This window comes from Delphinus delphis, chromosome 10, assembly GCF_949987515.2.
Source record: "Delphinus delphis chromosome 10, mDelDel1.2, whole genome shotgun sequence".
Taxonomy (NCBI): Eukaryota; Metazoa; Chordata; class Mammalia; order Artiodactyla; family Delphinidae; genus Delphinus; species Delphinus delphis.
In genome coordinates this window covers 52,383,693-52,402,491 of record NC_082692.2, presented here as the reverse complement: position 1 = coordinate 52,402,491, position 18,799 = coordinate 52,383,693, and the positions used below count along the sequence as shown (strand labels likewise).

The window sequence follows — 18,799 nt, the reverse complement described above, 5'->3', positions numbered from 1 at the left end:
AGGAAAATCTTCATGATCTTGGGTGAGGCAAAGATGTCTTATATTTGACACCTAATACATGATCCTTAAAGGAAAAAATGGATAAATTGGACTTCATCAAAATTGAAAATGTTGGGCTTCCCTGGTGGCGCAGTGGTTGAGAGTCCGCCTGCCGATGCAGAGGACGCGGGTTCGTGCCCTGGTCCGGGAAGATCCCACATGCCGCGGAGCGGCTGGGCTCCTGAGCCATGGCCGCTGAGCCTGCGCGTCCGGAGCCTGTGCTCCGCAACGGGAGAGGCCACAACAGTGAGAGGCCCGCGTACCGCAAAAAAAAAAAAAAAAAAAAATTGAAAATGTTTTCCCTTCAAAAAACATTATTAAGAAAATGAAAATCCAAGCCACAGACTGGCAGAAAATGTTTTCAAATCATATATCTGACAAAGGACTTGATTTTAGAATATATAAAAATTCGTATAACTCAATAATAGGAAGACAACCAACCCAATCAAAAAATGGGCAAAGGACTTACATGGATAGTTCAACAAAGAAGATATACAAATGGCTGATAAGTACATGAAAAGATGCTTAATATTCAACATCATTAAGGAAGTACAAATCAACCACAATGAAATACCACTTTATACCCACTAGAATTGCTATAATAATGAAAGATGGACAAGAACAAATGTTGACAAGGATGTAGAGAAATGGGAAACCTCCTACATTGCTAGTGGAAATGTAAAATGGTACAAACACTTTGGAACACAGTGTGACAGCTTCTTCAAGGGTTAAATATAAAACTACCGTAGGATTCATCAATTCTGCTCCTAGGTAGAGACATAAAACATATGTGCACACAAAGACTTACATGCAAATATTCATAGTAGCATTATCAAAATAACCAAGAATTGGAAATAATTCAAAATGTCCATCAACCGATGAATGGATAAATAAACTGTGCAATATTCATACAATGGAATGGTATTCCACAGTAACAAGGAGCAGACTACTGATACAGGCTACAACATGGATGAATCTGAAAAGCATTATGCTAAGTAAAAGAAGCCATCATAGAAGGCCACATATCATATGATCCCATTTGCATGAATCGGTTCAGAAAAGGCAAATCTGTAGAGACAGAAAGTAAGTGAATGGTCACCTACGACTGAGGGTGGGAATAGAGAAGGACTGCAGATGGGTATGGGATTTCTTTTTGGGGTGACGGAAATGTCCCAAAATTAAATTGTGGTGATGGTTGCAAAATCTTCTTAAGTTTATTGAGACTTGGTTTATGGCTGAAGCATATTGTATTTCTTTTTTTTTTTTTTAATTAATTTATTTATTTATGGCTGTGTTGGGTCTTTGTTGCTGTGCACGGGCTTTCTCTAGTTGCGGTGAGCGGGCGCTACTCTTCATTGCAGTGTGCCGGCTTCTCACTGCGGTGGCTTCTCTTGTTGAGGAGCACAGGCTCTAGGAGTGTGGGCTTCAGTAGCTGTGGCACACAGGCTCAGTAGTTGTGGCTCACGAGCTCTAGAGCGCCGGCTCAGTAGTTGTGGCGCACGGGCTTAGTTGCTCCGTGGCATGTGGGATCTTCCCGGACCAGGGCTCGAACCCGCGTCCCCCGCATTGGCAGGCGGATTCTTAACCACTGCGCCACCAGGGAAGCCCCCATATTGTATTTCTTGATGAATATAACTCCGGAATTTTAAGCTCTACCATCCTCTCTCTGGCCACATATTTCTATCCCTCAAACTCTCATGCCTCCCAAGCCTACTCTTGGATCTTATGGATGACCTGAAGCTCCACCATTAAGGCCGCAGTTCTTCCCTATCCTGCGTAGACATCACCACCATTTTTTTTTTTTTTTTCCGGTACGCGGGCCTCTCACTGCTGTGGCCTCTCCCGTTGCGGAGCACAGGCTCCGGACGCGCAGGCTCAGCGGCCATGGCTCACGGGCCCAACTGCTCCGCGGCACGTGGGATCTTCCCGGACCGGGGCACGAACCCGTGTCCCCTGCATCGGCAGGCAGACTCTCAACCACTGCGCCACCAGGGAAGCCCAACCACCATTTTTTTAAGGGCCATCAATGCACTGACCCCCTTGCCCTTCCACTCTGTCTCCTTGATCATCCTCCACTGGGAGTGGGTCCACCATTGGCCTCCGCTGGTTCACCAGTAACTGAGCAGCCCTGGGGGAGCCACTCTGGCACATTTGTCAGGGCCACGTTCCCCTCACTCTCTCCAAACTCTGGAGGTCCCAAGTTGCCCAGCAGTCCTGGGCCTCTCTCTTCCCTGTCCCCAGCTGGCCTTTATGACCCTCATCATCCCCCTTAAACCACCTTCCTCTTCCCCACCCCCTCCGCTGAGGACTCACCCTCCTTGACACTATCAGGTGGGGCTCCTTTGTTCCTCAGCTTCCTGTCAGACTTACCTCTCCGCCTCCACCCTCGCTTCCTGCCCAGCGGCCTCTAGGAGGAAGTCTAAGCTCCAAATCCCCCTCCCACCTCTTTCCTCCAAGCCGAGGTCCCGTTCTCTTTCTCCTGCTGCATTTTGTCAGCCTTTCTGTCTTCTCTGCCAACTCTCCTGTTCCAGCCCAGAAGCGATATCCAGGGCCTCTGCGACCCAGAAACAAAACAAAGCCCTCCCCGGATCTTCCCACTGGAGCACAAGCAGGCTCGTTCTTGTTCTCGTGCTCCCTGCCCACCCCCGGTCCTTCCCCCCTTTTCCTCTTGGTGTCCTCTGTTCACGCTTTTTCATTCCCTCCCTCTGCCCACCGGGTCTTCACGACGTCAGGACTGGCATTAACTCCTCTCTGAAACCTTCCTAGACCCTTAGTCTCCCTTGATCCACCTCGTGCCCCGCCTGGACTCAGCTCTGTGACGTTTCATCACTCAGGCTGGCACCCTGGTTTCACCCACTGAGTCATAAGTTTCACGAGGGGCATTTCTTTAAGTGCCCAGTTTATTCTGTGTCCTCCCTGGGCCCGGCTGCTCTGTAACTGCTTTCAGGTGGAAAGGGGGAACTGCCTGTGTTGCTGGGTCCCTTGAAAGAAAGCACGTGAGAGGAGTGTAGGCCCTTGGGTGGTCCTGTTGGTGAAGAGGGGCTTGGCTGGCGCTCTGGGTACAGGGCCAAGGCCAATGAGAAGACCCAGCACAAACCATTGCTCACCAGGTGGTGTCAGTTTAGTGCCTTAAGAGAAACAACCTTCAGGAGATGCAAAGTAGAAAGAGAACATTATCTGTCACAGGGGTTATGAAAAGGGCTAGGGGGCTCAGATGGAGCTTGAAACACACCTGAAGGATGGATGGTCCTTCATCGGAATTGGAGGCTTTGTCAAGGAGGGAATTTCAGGTGAAAGAACAGTAGATGGAAAAATGAAGAAATGGGGCCTCCCTGGTGGCGCAATGGTTGAGAGTCCACCTGCCGATGCAGGGGACACGGGTTCGTGCCCCGGTCCGGGAGGATCCCACGTGCTGCGGAGCGGCTGGGCCCGTGAGCCATGGCCGCTGGGCCTGCGCGTCCGGAGCCTGTGCTCCGCAGCAGGAGAGGCCACAGCGGTGAGAGGCCCACATACCACCAAAAAAAAAAAAAAAATTTTAATTAAAAAAATTTTAAAATAAGGAAATGGAGAAGCATAGGATGTTTTTGAGGTCAAGGGGTTTTGCCTTGGCCAGGTCATAGAAGTGTCACACCCAGGAGTTACTGACCCAGGAGTTTTGCTCGGCACTTAAGAGACACTATCTTCCTAATCATCAAAGGAGGCCCCTGTGGTAGGATGTCCTGATAGTGTCTCCAGTTTGCAGATGAGCAGGTAGAGCCTCAGAGACCTCAGTATCGTGTGTGAGGTACAGACATGGTGGTGGAAAGGCTCCCCAGCCCCAGGTCTGTCTGACTTGAAGGCCCACACGAAAAGGCAGGCAGCATGTATGGGGCCTCGAGGGCCAGCTGGGAGATTGTGCTAATTATCCAGGCAGAAGCTCTTTACTTACTTAGTCAGTCTGATGGATTTTCTGCACCGTCATGCTTGAAAAGTACGTGTACACACAATATTTATGAATGTGTCAAGGGGTTTGGAACCCCAGAAGCCCATCTAATTTATATGTCCGATCAAAAATGAGTACACAGGGCTTCCCTGGTGGCACAGTGGTTGAGGGTCCGCCTGCCGATGCAGGGGACGCGGGTTCGTGCCCCGGTCCGGGAAGATCCCACGTGCCGCGGAGCGGCTGGGCCCGTGAGTCATGGCCGCTGAGCCTGCGTGTCCGGAGCCTGCGCCCTGCAGCGGGAGAGGCCACAGCAGTGAGAGGTCCGCGTACCGCAAAAAAAAAAAAAAATGAGTACACAAATGTTCACAGCAGTAGTATCCAAAATTATCCAAAATCAACCAAAAGTTCGAAAAACCCAAATGCCCATCAGCTAATGAATGCATAAACAAAATCTGGTCTACTCACATAATGGAAAATTATTTGACAATGAAAATAAATAAATAAATAAATAAATAAAATACTTATCGATGTTACAACATGGATGAGCCTTGAAAACATGTGCAGTGAAAAAAGCTAGTCACAAACCATACATACAGTATAATTGCATGTATATGAAATGTCCAGAACAGGGACTTTCCTGGAGGTTCAGTGGTTAGGACTCCACACTTCCACTGCAGGGGGCACAGGTTCCATCCCTGGTCGCAGAACTAAGATCCTGCATGCCGCACAACACAGCCAAAAAAAAAAAGAAAAGAAAAAAGAAATGTCCAGAACAGGCAGATCTCTAGATATGGGAAGATCAGTGGTTGCCTAGAGCAGGGAGAAGGGGGTATTGGGGGGAGATGGGGAGTAAATACTAAAGAGTGCAGCGTTTCTCTTCGGAGTGATAGTAGCTCTGTAGTAAACTAATAACCACTGAATTGTACACTTGAAATGAGGGAATTGTATGATATGTGAATTATAACTCAATAAAGCTTTACACACACACCTGCAAAAAGGCCCATCCACAGGCTTTGTGGACCTGGGTTGCACGGGTCTGAAGGTCAGAGGACATACGTGTATCATACATAGGACAGAGCATGTGTGTTTTCTGTTATTTTCCAGCGAGCAGTGGTCCCTGTTGCCAAGGACAGTCCTGGGCCAGCTCTGGGGTGCGTTGGGGATGGACTGCCTGAAGCCTGGGCCGTTTCCAAGGCTCCAGGCCTTTCCAAGTGCCTCCAGGCGCTAACCCCGCTCCATCCATCTCCAGCAGGGAGTCCCTGTCAGGCCCCTGTCCCAGCCTCTTGACTTATGCTATTCACTTGCTGTAGAGAAACTACCTTGATGGAGTGAATGAAGTCACTGATAAGGGTGATTCAGGAGATTAAAAAACTCACTTCTGATTACTCAGCCTTTCTTAAGTCAGATGTGGCTTTCTCGTTAAATGCCCCAATGTCAACCGGGATTTCAGTGGGAAGCGGTCAGGCATGTTTTGCTCCATCCCAGAGACACAGGCCAGCGCTTTGTCCGCACAGAGCTCTCGTCTGATGCAAACTCCCCGCAGTAGGCACTGTTCTTCAGTGCTCCAGCTGGGTCAGATGTGCCAGACCTAAGATGTCGTGCTCTGCCGCTGCAGTGACGTGTGTGCTGTTTATCTCTCCTTCAGATGCGTGTGGATAATCTCACATGAATATCCTGTGTAGCCTTCCTGCATTTTTTTACCACTCGCAGTACATCTGGGTGCCTAGCAAAGCCTGGCAATGAGAGGGGTGGGATAACTTCCCGCTTTTCCTCTACCAGAATTAAGCTTTGAATGTTAAGAATCAACATAGAATACGGACAAAAAGCAATTTTATTCTTTAAAGGCAAACATTCCCTCTTTGAAGATGTAAAAAAAAATCACGAAATAAAAGAATTTATAACAAAGAGCTGACAGAAATCCCTTCTATTTTGAGACTCTTTTTTTGCATCTTGCCTTTGAAATTTCCAACTCTCTAATCAATTGGTCTTTCTGGTGACCAGGCCTATCCGGAGGCCTGGTCACCAGAAAGATGATGTGATTAGAGGGTTGGAACTTTCAGCCCCACCCCCAATCTCTAAAGCCAACATGGGGGACTGGAGATGGAATTCTATAAAAACTCTAGAACAACAAGATTCGGGGAGCTTCTGGGTTGGTGAAAACATTCAAGTGCTGGGTGGTACACCTGGGTGGGAGGTACACCTGGACAGGAGGTGCACCTGGAGAGGGCTGGGAGCTCAGCCACCCTCCTACCTTGCCCTATGAATCTTTTCCATCTGGCCATTCCTGAGTTGTAGCCTTTATAATAAGCCCATAAATATCTGTAAAATGTTTTTCTGTGTTCTGTGAGCCATTTTAGCAAACTATTGAACCTGAGGAGGGGTGCGTGGGAACCCCCAGCTTACAGCTGGTTGTTCAGAAGCAGGATTCCAGAGTTTGGAGCCTACACAACTGGAGGGATGGAGCTGTCGGCCCCTGAGAGGGGTGACTGAGCAGCACAGGTGGGGACCGGAGGCCCTATGTTGAGCATGTTCAGTCTCAAGTACTTCCTGTTCATCCAAGAGGAGCTGTCTGCTCTTGGCCACCAAAGCCCGCAACACAGCAAAAAGGAAAGCTTCACTCAGTACAATGCAATATTGTCATCTCTGTTTCCAGACCCGATGGCCATACTCTAGAAGACCTGTCAGTCTTGAGTCTATACGGATAATTCTGTACAGATGGGGAGGTGGGGTACAATGTAAGTTAAAGGTGTGCTTTTGGTGCCTGTCCCAGGCTTGGGGCTGTTAGGAAAGGACCCAACCTGTAGAACTGACTCTGAGTGGAGGACGATGGGGAGGAACTCTGCTCCCACACTCCTCGGAAACTGTCCCCGCCGAGGCCACCAACACGCACATAGTGACACCCCAGACATTTCTCACTTAACATCTTGGCAAGTAACATCTGACATAGGTAACCACTCCCTCCCTTGAAGCTATCCTGACATCTGTGACCAAACTTCTGGTTTCCCTCCCCATCTTCATTCCTCCTCAGGCTTCTCTTTCTGTGTCTGTGTTTCAGTTCTCAGGACTTGATCCTGGGCCCTCTTCTTACATTTTCGTGGGAGGTCATCCTCAGATGTGCTGGTAACACCCAAATTTTCAGCTCCAACTCACCACTTTTGAGGACCGGGAACACCACATCCAAGCACCAGGGTGGACCAGCTACCGGAGGCCTCAGAGGCACCTCCCACCCAATACATATAAGACAGACCCTTCCTCCTCATTCCCCTGAAACCTACTCTTCTGCAGGAGAAGTGGTCCAAGGACAAGGAAGGAAGCTGGACTTTAGTGCAGCAGTGGTGGGTGGCGGGGGGGATGGAGAGGGGGCCCAGCTGTGGGAAATAATACCAGCCGACTCATCATGGAGCACTCCCTGCACACCAGCCACTGTGCTGAGTGCTCACCTGTGTCCTCTCACTATGACTTAACAACAACCCTGAGAGAGGCACGGACACGACAGAGGTAGCCCTAACGGGATTTGGTGACTGATTAGTGAAAGAGGAACTGACTAGTAGAGGATGATCCTACTCTTGCTAAATCGGGTTCAGTGACATCATTTACTTTACTAAAAAGCAGCATGCTACTGTACCTTGAGGCCGTGGAGCTGTGTATCAGTTAGCTTTTGCTGCTTAACAAACCACCCCAAACTTAGTGGTTTCAAACCAAAACCATTTATTTAGGTCCTGATTTGGAGTGTTGGTAGACTGGGTGGTGGTTCTTCTGCTGGTCTCAGATGGGCAGGGCCTTCTAGTCAGGGAGGAGGCCCTCCTCCTGGGGGCTGGCTGGCCGTCTGCTGAGGCCACAGAGATTGGTCCACATCTCTCTCATCACCCACCAAGCCAGCCCTGGCTTGTTCATATGGTGACTGGCAGGGTTCAAAGAAAGAAGGCAGATGTGCAGCGTTTCTTAAGACCCAAGTCAGAATTCACATGTCACTTCTTCCATGTTCTTTGCCCAAAACAAGTCACTAGGCCAGCCCCATCCAAGGGATGGAGAAACAGACTCTACCTCCTGATAGGAGAAGCTGCACAGAATTGTGGCTATTTCTGCAGTCTGCCGTAAAGTCTTAGCAAGGTTTGACCCTACTTTCATTCTGAATTTGATGATTTTTTTCAACTTTTTTTGGCCTGATTTACAGTTATTCTTACCCCCGACAAAATCTACTATTTCCACCTCATTCGTTGTTTCTAGTCACAAGTCCTGTGAACTTGGAAACTACATAATCAGACTCCTTTGCACAAATATATATTAATTTAGTAACAAAACTTGTAAGAATTGTGTGTAAACAGGAGTAAATAGGCTCTGAGTGAAGGAGGGTCTCCTACAAATTTTAGTGCATGGACTTTGTGACAAATAGTATACGGCTGCCTGGAGGTGGTTTTCACTCCCCAGTTCCTAGCCTCATTCCAGGCGCGTGAGAACGCGTGATGACTGTCATTAGGTGAGATGCTCCGTAAAAAGATCAAGCAATGGTGGCACTCTGGGGGAGTTGAGAAGGAAGGAATTTATCTCTGGGGTTTGCTGAGAGGAGGAAGTGACTCATCTTTTAGGCTAATATTCTGTGTTTTCATGGCTTCGATTCTATCTGGGTCCGTCCCAAAATACAGAGAAACCATAAAGTTCTTTAACATTTTTACTCTTAAGACCAAGGAGGAAGCAAAGGATTTGCATCAACTACAGACCCCCTTGGGGTCTGAAGGAAGGGGAGATTTTGTTTTTCCCCTGTGTACTTCATGGAGGTTTATTTAATGTCTTATCTCTCACTATTTTTCCCTTTTTTTTCCGTTTTTTTTCCCTCCCAAGTTGGCACCATAAATACTCATGAATTGTGTGTGGTGAGAGCCTTCTAACCTTGAGAAATGAAACTTTGTCTTTTCCATGTTAAGTCCTCCAAGTGTCTAAATATCTTTTTCCAGAGTAGGACAGAGTCGACATTCAACCCAAGTTTGGTGTTGCTAAAGGAACTCCTGACCACATCTGAAAACTTTAAAGCTATTACTTAAACCAGGATTGACTCTTTTATTTATTTATTTATTTTTGGCTGTGTTGGGTCTTCGTTTCTGTGCGAGGGCTTTCTCTAGTTGCGGTGAGCGGGGGCCATTCTTCATCGCAGTGCACGGGCCTCTCACTGTCGCGGCCCCCTGTTGCGGAGCCCAGGCTCCAGACACGCAGGCTCAGCAGCTGTGGCGCACGGGCCTGGTTGGTCCGCGGCATGTGGGATCCTCCCAGACCAGGGCTCACACCCGTGTCCCCTGCATTGGCAGGCAGATTCTCAACCACTGCGCCACCAGGGAAGCCCCAGGATTGACTCTTTTGCTTTGCGTTCTTATCAGAGGGTTCTATTAATCTAGAGAATTTAAAACAGACAAGCAGACACATGTCTGTCTGACAACACAGAGTAGGTCAGGCACTTCCTATCCGTCATTGGAACTATTACCACCTTGGTGATAATAGCAGAGAGCTGGAGTCAGCCAGGGGTCAAGCCGTGGTCAGAGAAAGTCAGCCTTTGTCATGGAGATATTTCGGCTGGGACAACCACAGGAAGCCCCAGAAGCCACTGGGTTCACTCTACAGATGCTCCACCTCAGTGAGGCTCCCTGTATTAATTAAGAGTATGTCTACTTTTAGGGACTCCCCTGGCAGTCCAGTGGTTAGGACTCCGTGCGTCCACTGCAGGGGGCATGGATTTGATCCCTGGTCGGGGAACTAGGATCGTACAAGCTGCACGGAGCGGCCAAAAGAAAAAAAAAAAAAGAGTGTGTCTACTTCTAGATCACATGTGCCTACTCTCCCCTCCACCAATAATTTCAGCATTACTTTTAAAAGAGAAACAAAAATCAGAGTGTAGGGCTTCTCTGGTGGCTCAGTGGTTGAGAGTCCACCTACCAATGCAGGGGACATGAGTTCGTGCCCCAGTCCGGGAAGATCCCACATGCCGCGGAGTGGCTGGGCCCGTGAACCGTGGTCGCTGAGCCTGCGTGTCCGGAGCCTGTGCTCCACAATGGGAGAGGCCACAACAGTGAGAGGCCCGCATACTGCAAAAAATAAATAAATAAATATCAGAGTGTATATGTTTGTTTGTTTGTTTTATAAGTTTATTTATTTCATTTATTTGTTTTTGGCTGCGTTGGGTCCTCGTTGCTGTGCACGGCTTTCTCTAGTTATGCGAGCAGGGGTACACTTCATTGCGGCGCACTGGCTTCTCATTGCAGTGGCTTCTCTTGTTGCGGAGCATGGGCTCTAGGCATGTGGGCTCAGTAGTTGTGGCTTGTGGGCTGTAGAGCGCAGGCTCAGGAGTTGTGGCACACGGACTTAGTTGTTCCGGGGCATGTGGGATCTTCCTGGACCAGGGCTCAAACCCGTGTCCTCTACATTGGTAGGTGGATTCTTAACCACTGTGCCACCAGGGAAGTCCCAGAGTGTATATGTTTTTTAAAATCGATTTTTTTTAAGTTTGACTCTTTTAAAGTGTTAATCAAGGGGAAAGCAAATATTGCATTGTTCTTCCAGTAAGCAGTATTCTCTAAAATTCTTAAGCTGAGCGTGGAGGGGCATGAAGTATCTTTGAGTAGGGCTGAGTCTCTCCCCAGGCAGAATTATCTTCCAGTGTTATTTACTGAGTCAACACTGGTGTATATTGAATGTCTCTCTGCTAGGTGCTGAGAAGCTCTCTCTGAACAAGACAGACTCAAACTTTTCCTTCATAGAGTCTCTGCTGGAAATAGCTGATAAACCAGTAATGAGACAAATGACCAAAATTTCAAACACTGACAGTAACTAGAAGAAAGAAATTAAAGGGAGAGTGAGTGATGGAATGGAAGGCCCAGAATCGAGGAGGGGATGACATGCTCCTTCTCTCCGAGGAGGTGATGATGGGGTGGAGACTTGAGGGATCTGAAGGCTTCAGGTGTGAGGGACACTCTTGCAGGCGCAGGGGATGCTTGGTGCACAGGTGAGCAAGCTTGGCGTGCGGAGTGGGGAAGTGGGGAGCTGGGAGCAAGGGTGAGAGGATGTGCCTGTTGGCCACTCAGGAGATTAGAAGCAGAAACGTGTGAAAATTGTCTTATTTTTATGTGGCTGCTGTGTGCAGCCTGGTATCTAGAGTTAGAGGAAGTCCGGGGGCCAACCTGGGGGGGCAGCTGCAGGAGGCTGGGTCAGCGCTGCCTGGGACGTGCTCTGGAGGACTGGCCATGAGGGTGGAGAGGAGCGGGGACACCGGACTGATGATGGAGTGACGGCCGTTCGCTCAGCTCAGCTGTGCTGCCCAGCACGGCAGCCACTGACCACGTGTGGCTCTTTTACGCTTACATTTGAATTAATGCAAAGTGAAGGTTCAGTTCCTTACACCAGCCACACCGCAGGTGCTCAGGAGCCGCTGTCAGGGCACACGGCGTCGCCGAGCTCTCCATCTCTGCAGACAGTTCCGTTGACCAGCGATGCCTCGGAGCTGTGTACCACGACCTGTGCTTTCCCAATCCTTCATTCCTCTCTCTTGGAAGGGCAACCAAGCCATCACAGGCTTCATCGAATGTCCATTCTGTTAAGGACTGAGAGTAGAGGGGAAGTTTGTCCTGAAGACTTTCATAGCTTTGGAGAATTAACCAAAACCAAAGACAGTGTAACCCTGGGTTTTAGGAAAGTTGGGGGGAAGGTGCCAGGCAGGATGCCTACGTGTTGGAGTCACTTGGGCAAGTTAAAAGACAGAGTCCAGGGACTTCCCTGGCAGTCCAGTGATTAAGACTCCACGCTTTCACTGCAGAGGGCACGAAATTGATCCCTGGTCAGGGAACTAAGATCCCACACGGTGTGGCACGCAGCCAATAAAAGAGTCCACCTGGGAGCTGAAGGCTTAAAATAGGCCACAGGTGATAATTTGCTGGAGAAAAGAATAACTAGAACAGGGCTTCCCTGGTGGCGCCGTGGTTGAGAGTCCGCCTGCCGATGCAGGGGACGCGGGTTCGTGCCCCGGTCCGGGGGGATCCCACATGCCACAGAGCGGCTGGGCCCGTGAGCCATGGCCGCTGAGCCTGCGCGCCCGCTCCGCAACGGGAGAGGCCACAACAGTGAGAGGACCGTATACCGCAAAAAAAAAAAAAAAAAGAATAACTAGAACAGATCGCGCAAATGAAGGAGAATCAGGAGAAAAATTGTATCACCTTTGATGTGCAGCTAGGAGTGACAATTGCGGGTTACATCCCTCGGTCACAGAGTAGTCTGGGAAGTGGGGCCACCACGAGTGTTCGCTAGTGGGAGTTGAACCTTCCAGAAACATGGGGGTAGCTAGAGAAGTGAAAGTTGGAAGAAGGACCAGACAATCAAAGGCAGAAACGCTCATCACCCTCCCGATTTGGTCCAGTCGGCTTCTCTGGGGACTCCCAGAAGCAATTGGTACCCTGGGAAGCTCACGGGAGGCCTTTGGGGCTGTAGTCTGTGCAGTTACTGCACTGTTGGTTGGCAGGGCAGCGTTTAGGAGGATGAGCTGGACCTGGACCAAGGGTGAGCTGAGCCCACAGGTGCCTGGTTCTGTCAGTTCCTCGTTTAACTGTGAAAATCCCCAGCAGTGTCCCGGCTCCCTTCCACCTTCCAGTGTCAAGCAAGTTACTCCTTGCTCGGGGAGCGTTCTGCTCCCAGGGCCCCTGCTCGCTGCACCCTGTCTCCTTGCCCGGGTGAGTTGCATCCCCTAACCCTGGAGGGAGCCAGGGGAGCCTATTTCCACCCTGCGCTCCCAGGTCCCAATAACCGACACAGGGGACGCGGGACCCGGTCCCCAGCTTCCAGGTGGACATGCCCGGTGCAGCACGAGGGATGTGAGGGGGTAGCATCTTAGAAGGGACTGACCCTCAGCATGGCCGTGGCTGGGATGCAGTGTGGAGCCCCTGTCGTCCAGGCCAGCCCTTGTGTGCTACTCACCGAGCCCTCTCGCACTCCCCCTTGGAGCCCATCGTTCCCCCTCGACCGCAAAAGTCAAGTTCTGCTGTTCTCTAATACTGCGGAAACAGGGCGCTGCCAGATCTTCAACTGATAAAACCTGGTGAGGCTGTCGTTGCGTGTACCTTCAGGATGGATCGAGATAGCATATCCCGTGGTAAAAACAAGAGTAAAATAATTCTGAGAATTGTGAATCTGTCACCCTTTTTCTAAATGACTTATCCCAACAGACAGGTGGCTTTCCATCACTGGCCTCCTTTCGTGGACCTGTGGAGGCCAAGGTCTTTTCACTGTGCTGGTGTGAGGGGTGCTGCCATGCCACGCTGACCACGGGCCAGGCACTGCCTCCTCCCACCCTCACGGTCCCCGAGTACCAGAGTGGGGACCCGCCCAATGTCACACAGCCAGTAAGTGGCAGGAGTAAGGTTTGAACCCAGGTAGGAAGCTGACATTGAGGGGACACCTGGGGTTAACCAGGTGAGAACTGAGTAGCTCTGCAGCTGGGTCAGGGCTGCAGGTGGCAGCCAGGACTGGGCCTCCTCCAGGGTGTCCCCCAATACATGTGGGCCACCGTGGGAGCGATTTTTATACTTCTCCCTCCCTCCCTTCCTCTTCCTTCCTTCCCCCATCCTCTCCCACGTATTCTCTCTCTCCCCACTTGCTCTGTCGTGTGTGTGAGATCTCCCCTCCTTTGCTCTCTTTCTGTGTAACAGAAGGGGCCATCTATTCATCCAACTGCTAAGTCCCACCTGTGAGCAAATCCTAGCTCCTGCCTAGAGGCTGTGCAGACACACCTGCGCCTGGTCCCTATTCCTGAGGACTTTCTCCTCCCTCTCAGTTTTGTGGTGGAAGCAGCTTCTCCTACTCACGGAAGTCGTCTTTGCAGCATGTAGGATTCCCTCTGCTCCTTGAAGCAAGTCCCCACTCTCACTCTGATGCTGGTGTGAAAACTGCCAAAACACAGCAGGAACACAGACACCCGCCTGGGCGGCCCCCATCTCTCCCTCCGCGACCTTCACATCCTTCTAGAGGACCTGTGTGTCCCAGGCTGCAGGCCCCGTGCTTATCTCGTGCACAGAGGCAGCGAGGTCACCACCTGCCTGGAGGAGGGGAGAATAAAGAGAGAAAGCTCCTCTCCTTGAGGAGGCAGGGAGGCAGCTGCCTACAGAGGCGCCAGGCAGAGGCTGGTGTGTGCCGACAGGCACCTGACCCCTGCCCCGCCCTGGACCCAGGACGAAATCCAGTAACTGGGTGCATCTGCCACAGTGTCATCCAGTGCTGACATGTGTGGTGCTGAAGCCAAAGAGACCAGACACATCTCTTCCTGAAGCAGGGTGGGTACCAGGGGCAGCTTTTGTGGCTTCTCCCACCCAGCCCCTGTCCAACTTGGCTGGACATCTCAGCAGGATGCTGGACCCCACGCTGGCCTGGCCTGGCTCTGGGCCTGACCTGTGGCAGGAGAATTCCTTTCTGGGGACACTGCCCGCCTCCCCGCCCTGGCCCCCTTGCACCGAGGCTCTCGCACTCCCCAGGGTGGTCAGTGCAGCTGGGTTGATGGTTTTCTCTCTCTCCAGGGTCAGGTGTGGATTAATGGCTTTAACCTTGGCCGCTACTGGCCAGCACGGGGCCCCCAGATGACCTTGTTCGTGCCGCAGCACATCCTGGTGACCTCGGCCCCAAACACCATCATCATGCTGGAGCTAGAGCGTGCGCCCTGTGGGGACGGTGGCCCAGAACTGTGCACTGTGGAGTTCGTGGACAGGCCGGTGCTCGGGGCAGCCAAGACCCACAGCCGTGTCCCTGCAGACCAACACTAAGACTCGTGGCTGGACCATGTGTGATGACAAGGACTGTGACCCTTTGGAATTCTAGCCTTGCTCATACCTCACATGCCCCTTGGAAGGTCAGCATTCACTGGAGAGTTTGACTGGAAAATAGGTTAGGTGTGTTCTCACCTGAGGTTTCCCTACAGCCTGGCGGTGCCTGACGCACCCCCGTCTGGCTGCGTGGACGTAGGGTGAGGGTGGTAGCCCAGCAACACACAGAGGCATTTGCAGAGTTGGCATGGAAGCGTTCAAGGTGTTCCCGATTTTTATTTTGTACAAATCATGTAGTCTTTTTATTAAATAAAATTTGTATTCAAATGATCTTACTGTTTTTAATGTTGAGCGGGTATTAAATTATAGGTTCTGATTTAAATCATAACTAGACTTGAGTGGGCTGAATAAGCCACTTCACTAACTTGAGGTTGGTTCAAAGGAGTAGAAAATAGTCTTGTTTTGATCTAGTGGACTGTTGCTTTTCTGATCTTTATTTGACTTCCTTTTAAATCTCTGTGATATCTACTAGGTGAGCCTTTAAACACAACTCCAAATAATTATGCAAAGGATTGACAGTTGGAGAGCGTAGATAGGATGGTGCATCTGTACAGTAGGAGACCCCAGAGCCACTAAAGTGGTGATGCAGATCATGGTAAGTGGTGTTAAAAAAGCAGGTTGCCTTCAGTTGGATCCCATTTTGTGTGTTTAGACATAAGAGCTGCATGTATGCACACATTCAGCCCAGGCCTGTTCAACGTCAGTAGACACGTGAACACACGTGGACATGCAGAGACCAGGCGTTGTGTGAGATGCATGTCCTGCCCGGGGCATCCTGCTCTCAGACCTTGGGCACTGTCCTCCACTACGCCCAGTTCTGAGCATACTGTATATCTAATCCACTCCTCCCCCACAAGGACTCAGAGGAACGTATTGTCCTCTTCCCCGATTTACCAGGTCACACGTCTACAAGTGGTAGAGATACGGTTTGAACCCTGGTTGTCTGGCTCTGGTGTCTAGACACACATTGCATTCGTCATATATCGACACATGCTCATGTTCCCACAGGAGAGGACCACGGCAACATAAACAGAATTGTCAGTATGAGCGTATCTGGGTGGTGGGTGTTTGAGAGATTGTTTACCTTTTCTTTTTTGCTTACCTGTATTTTAAATCCTGTACAGAGAAGATGTACATTTTTTGAAGGGAGGAAGAAAGGAAAAATTTCTGATGCTCATCTACAACACCTTTTACGGGAGTGTGTTTTTCTCTGTCTCCTAGACATCAGTGATGACTGTCTGGGATTCAACAGGGAGTTTGGAAACTCTGGTTGAGCCACTGCCGGAGGCAAGTATGAGTGGAGACAGACCAGAACTTAACTCAGGACTGTCTTCCATAGCATCTTCTGCTGGATGTCCTGCATCCTTTGGATACTGGGCAGACCACAGGGTGAAGGGGTTGCTACCTGCACACGCAGCCTCACTGCATCACTCTTTTTTCCACTACTAAGTTACTGAAAACTTAGAAAACGATACTCAAGAACTGTGCCTAGCGACACGTTTTGGGAAGATGTGAGACCATTCCTTTTAAAGCCTTACGTACATTGGTACATTTCACGTCCCCTTCCCAGAGATTCCCTGTCGTGGAGTCTCCAGAGGCTCAGGCAGTGGAGTGAAACCACCACGTCAGAGCGTACATTTCCCTTCCATTCTCTCATCCGATATTCAGAACTGCACCCTATGATAGGCAGCGGTAAACCCGCTTCACAGATGAAAACATTTAAACGTCAGCAAGAGCTGGAGTTGGATTCCAATCTGGTCTATCTCTGTCCAAAGCCAGAGTGTTTTGTCTGGTTCATGTGAGGGAATCTTTTAGGGTTCTCACCCTTGTCCAGGATGTTATGTTCTGGAAAACAGAATCTTGATACACACAAATGGTACCACCCTGGACTCTACCCAAACCTATCCAGCTCTCCGTACTGCCTCTCAGGGGCATACATTTCATCTTCTATAATGTTGTTCTTAAAATACAATGCCCCTTCCATCATTCCTGATTTCTTAACTCTGTGGAAGGGTGCTACCTCTGAAAATAATAAGGGCAGCACCTTTATTGCCTGCTATGTAAACCTTTTATATTAAATGTATCTTAAGCTGGTTTTAATATGTCAAAGCTTTCTGAGCAGGCCTGAGCTAACCCAACCATAACACTGATGTTCCTGGAACGTTACCATATTTTCAGCCATCCTTGCGAACATCGTGGCCTTTTCCTTGGTACCCCTGGCTTAGATGTTCCCCCGATCTGCACAACCTGCAGAACCTCTTGTTTTGAACAGAGTTATTGAAGTGTGATTTACATACCGTAAAATTCACTCAGTTTGATGAGTTTTACTAAACTTATACAGGTGTAAACCACCATCACAATCCAGTTTTAGAACACTTCTTTCACCCCAGAAGGTTCTCTAGTGCAGAAGATCTTCATTTCCACCCTACTTCAGGGAACCGCGCATCTGTTTTCCATCACTGTCATTTTGCCGTTTGTCAGGATTTCATGGAACTGGGATCACAATATGAAGTCTTCCGCGTCTGACTCCTTTCCCTCAGCATAATGTGTTTGAGGTTTGCCCATGTTGTAGCGTGATCAGAAATTTCTTCCTTTTTTCTGCTGAGGAGCATTCCACGTATGGACATCCATTTGTCGGTTATGGGCATTTGGATTGTTTCCAGTTCGGGGCTCTCATGAATAATGCTGACCTGAGCTTCCATGCACAGCTCTTCGTGTGGTCAACTGTTTTCCTTTCCCTTGGGTAGGCACCTAGGGGTAGAATTGTTTAGTCACATGATAAATGTATGTCCAACTTTTTAAGAAACTGCTAAACAATTTCAGAAGATCTCGTCTGAGGCAAGGAAGGGATGAAGAAGGGACAGAGTCCCCCTGGGTGGAGCGCTGTGGCACTGGAGTTTGTGCCCTCTGTCTCTTTATCCTGCTCTGTGTCAGGCTACTCAGTGTCTCTCTCTTTTTGTCTTTCAGTCAGTCCATTGTTATTTCTCAGCAAATCCAGTTTATTCAGAATGAAATTGTTTCGTGTTCATCCGGGTTTGGGTTTTTTTCATTGTTTCCCCAACAAGCGATAGGTCTTCTGTCAGATGACACACATAGGAAATGATCTTGTGTGGTCTTTGTTTCTTGCCTTATGAGCATAAAAGTCATTTCCTGAAATCACTTTTTCAGTCAATGCTCTGAGGGAGTCTGTCTGGTCTGTGGCAGAAGAGACGGCTCGGGTGGCCTAGTAGCTCGTGGGCTGTGAGGAAAGTCCAGTCGGTGTCCAGATACAGGCTGAGGCAGTTCTGGGTTAAGCCCAGCCTCTGCTCTTGGTCTGACTGAGCACGCTCCCAGGAGGGAACCTCCCAGGTTGTCCCCTGCTCTTCAGCCTTCGGGTCCTGAGTTTTGCTAACTAGACACCCTGCAGCCCTCTGTTGTCTATAAAAGCCCAGGGAAGATTCTCAACTGATTCCTCAGCAGACAGCTGCTCTGTACCCCCAGGGGTTTTCCACATGTGAGGAACCGCCCAGAAGCCCAGGCCTCTGAGCCCTCAGGCCGGCAGCACTGTCCCACCCCACCCCCGCCCCAGTGAAACAGGACAGGCTGGGGGCAGAAACGCAGGTGCGTGCGCCCGCGCCATCACTCACCATCGACGTGGTCTCAAGGAAGTGATTCGCTTATTAAGCCCCCATTTCCTCACCTCCTATGTGGGGTCCCCACTTGTGGAGTTTTTACATCAAAGGCAATAATCATAAAAGCGCCTCATAGGGCACTTGCCATGGAGCAGGGGCTTCCTGAAGGCTAATTGCATTCTTTCCCACCACATTCCTCCACAGAAGCAGGTAACCGATCATCTGGAAACCTGAGGGATGGGCAGGGAAGAAAAGCCACCAGGAGACACCATCCTTTCCCTGGAGCTCCTTGTGTTCAGTTCAACAGCTTGGCTCTTCTGACCGGGCGCCGTGCTTGGCTGAAGGACGCAAAGCCAAGGAGACAGTCTAGTATCAAACATGGACCC

At 49.9% G+C, this 18,799-nt stretch overlaps 1 protein-coding gene across 2 annotated transcripts in view; it reads left to right on the top strand.

Moving 5' to 3' along the window:
- Window positions 1-15,063, top strand: part of GLB1 (galactosidase beta 1) — an 88,532-nt gene extending 73,469 nt beyond the window's left edge. For both annotated transcript variants that reach the window (XM_060022102.1, XM_060022103.1), the window contains one exon: window positions 14,500-15,063. In XM_060022102.1, the coding sequence (XP_059878085.1) occupies window positions 14,500-14,742 (243 nt within the window). In that variant the 3' untranslated portion in view covers window positions 14,743-15,063. The remainder of the gene's footprint in view (window positions 1-14,499) is intronic.
- The last annotated feature ends 3,736 nt before the right edge of the window (window positions 15,064-18,799 follow it).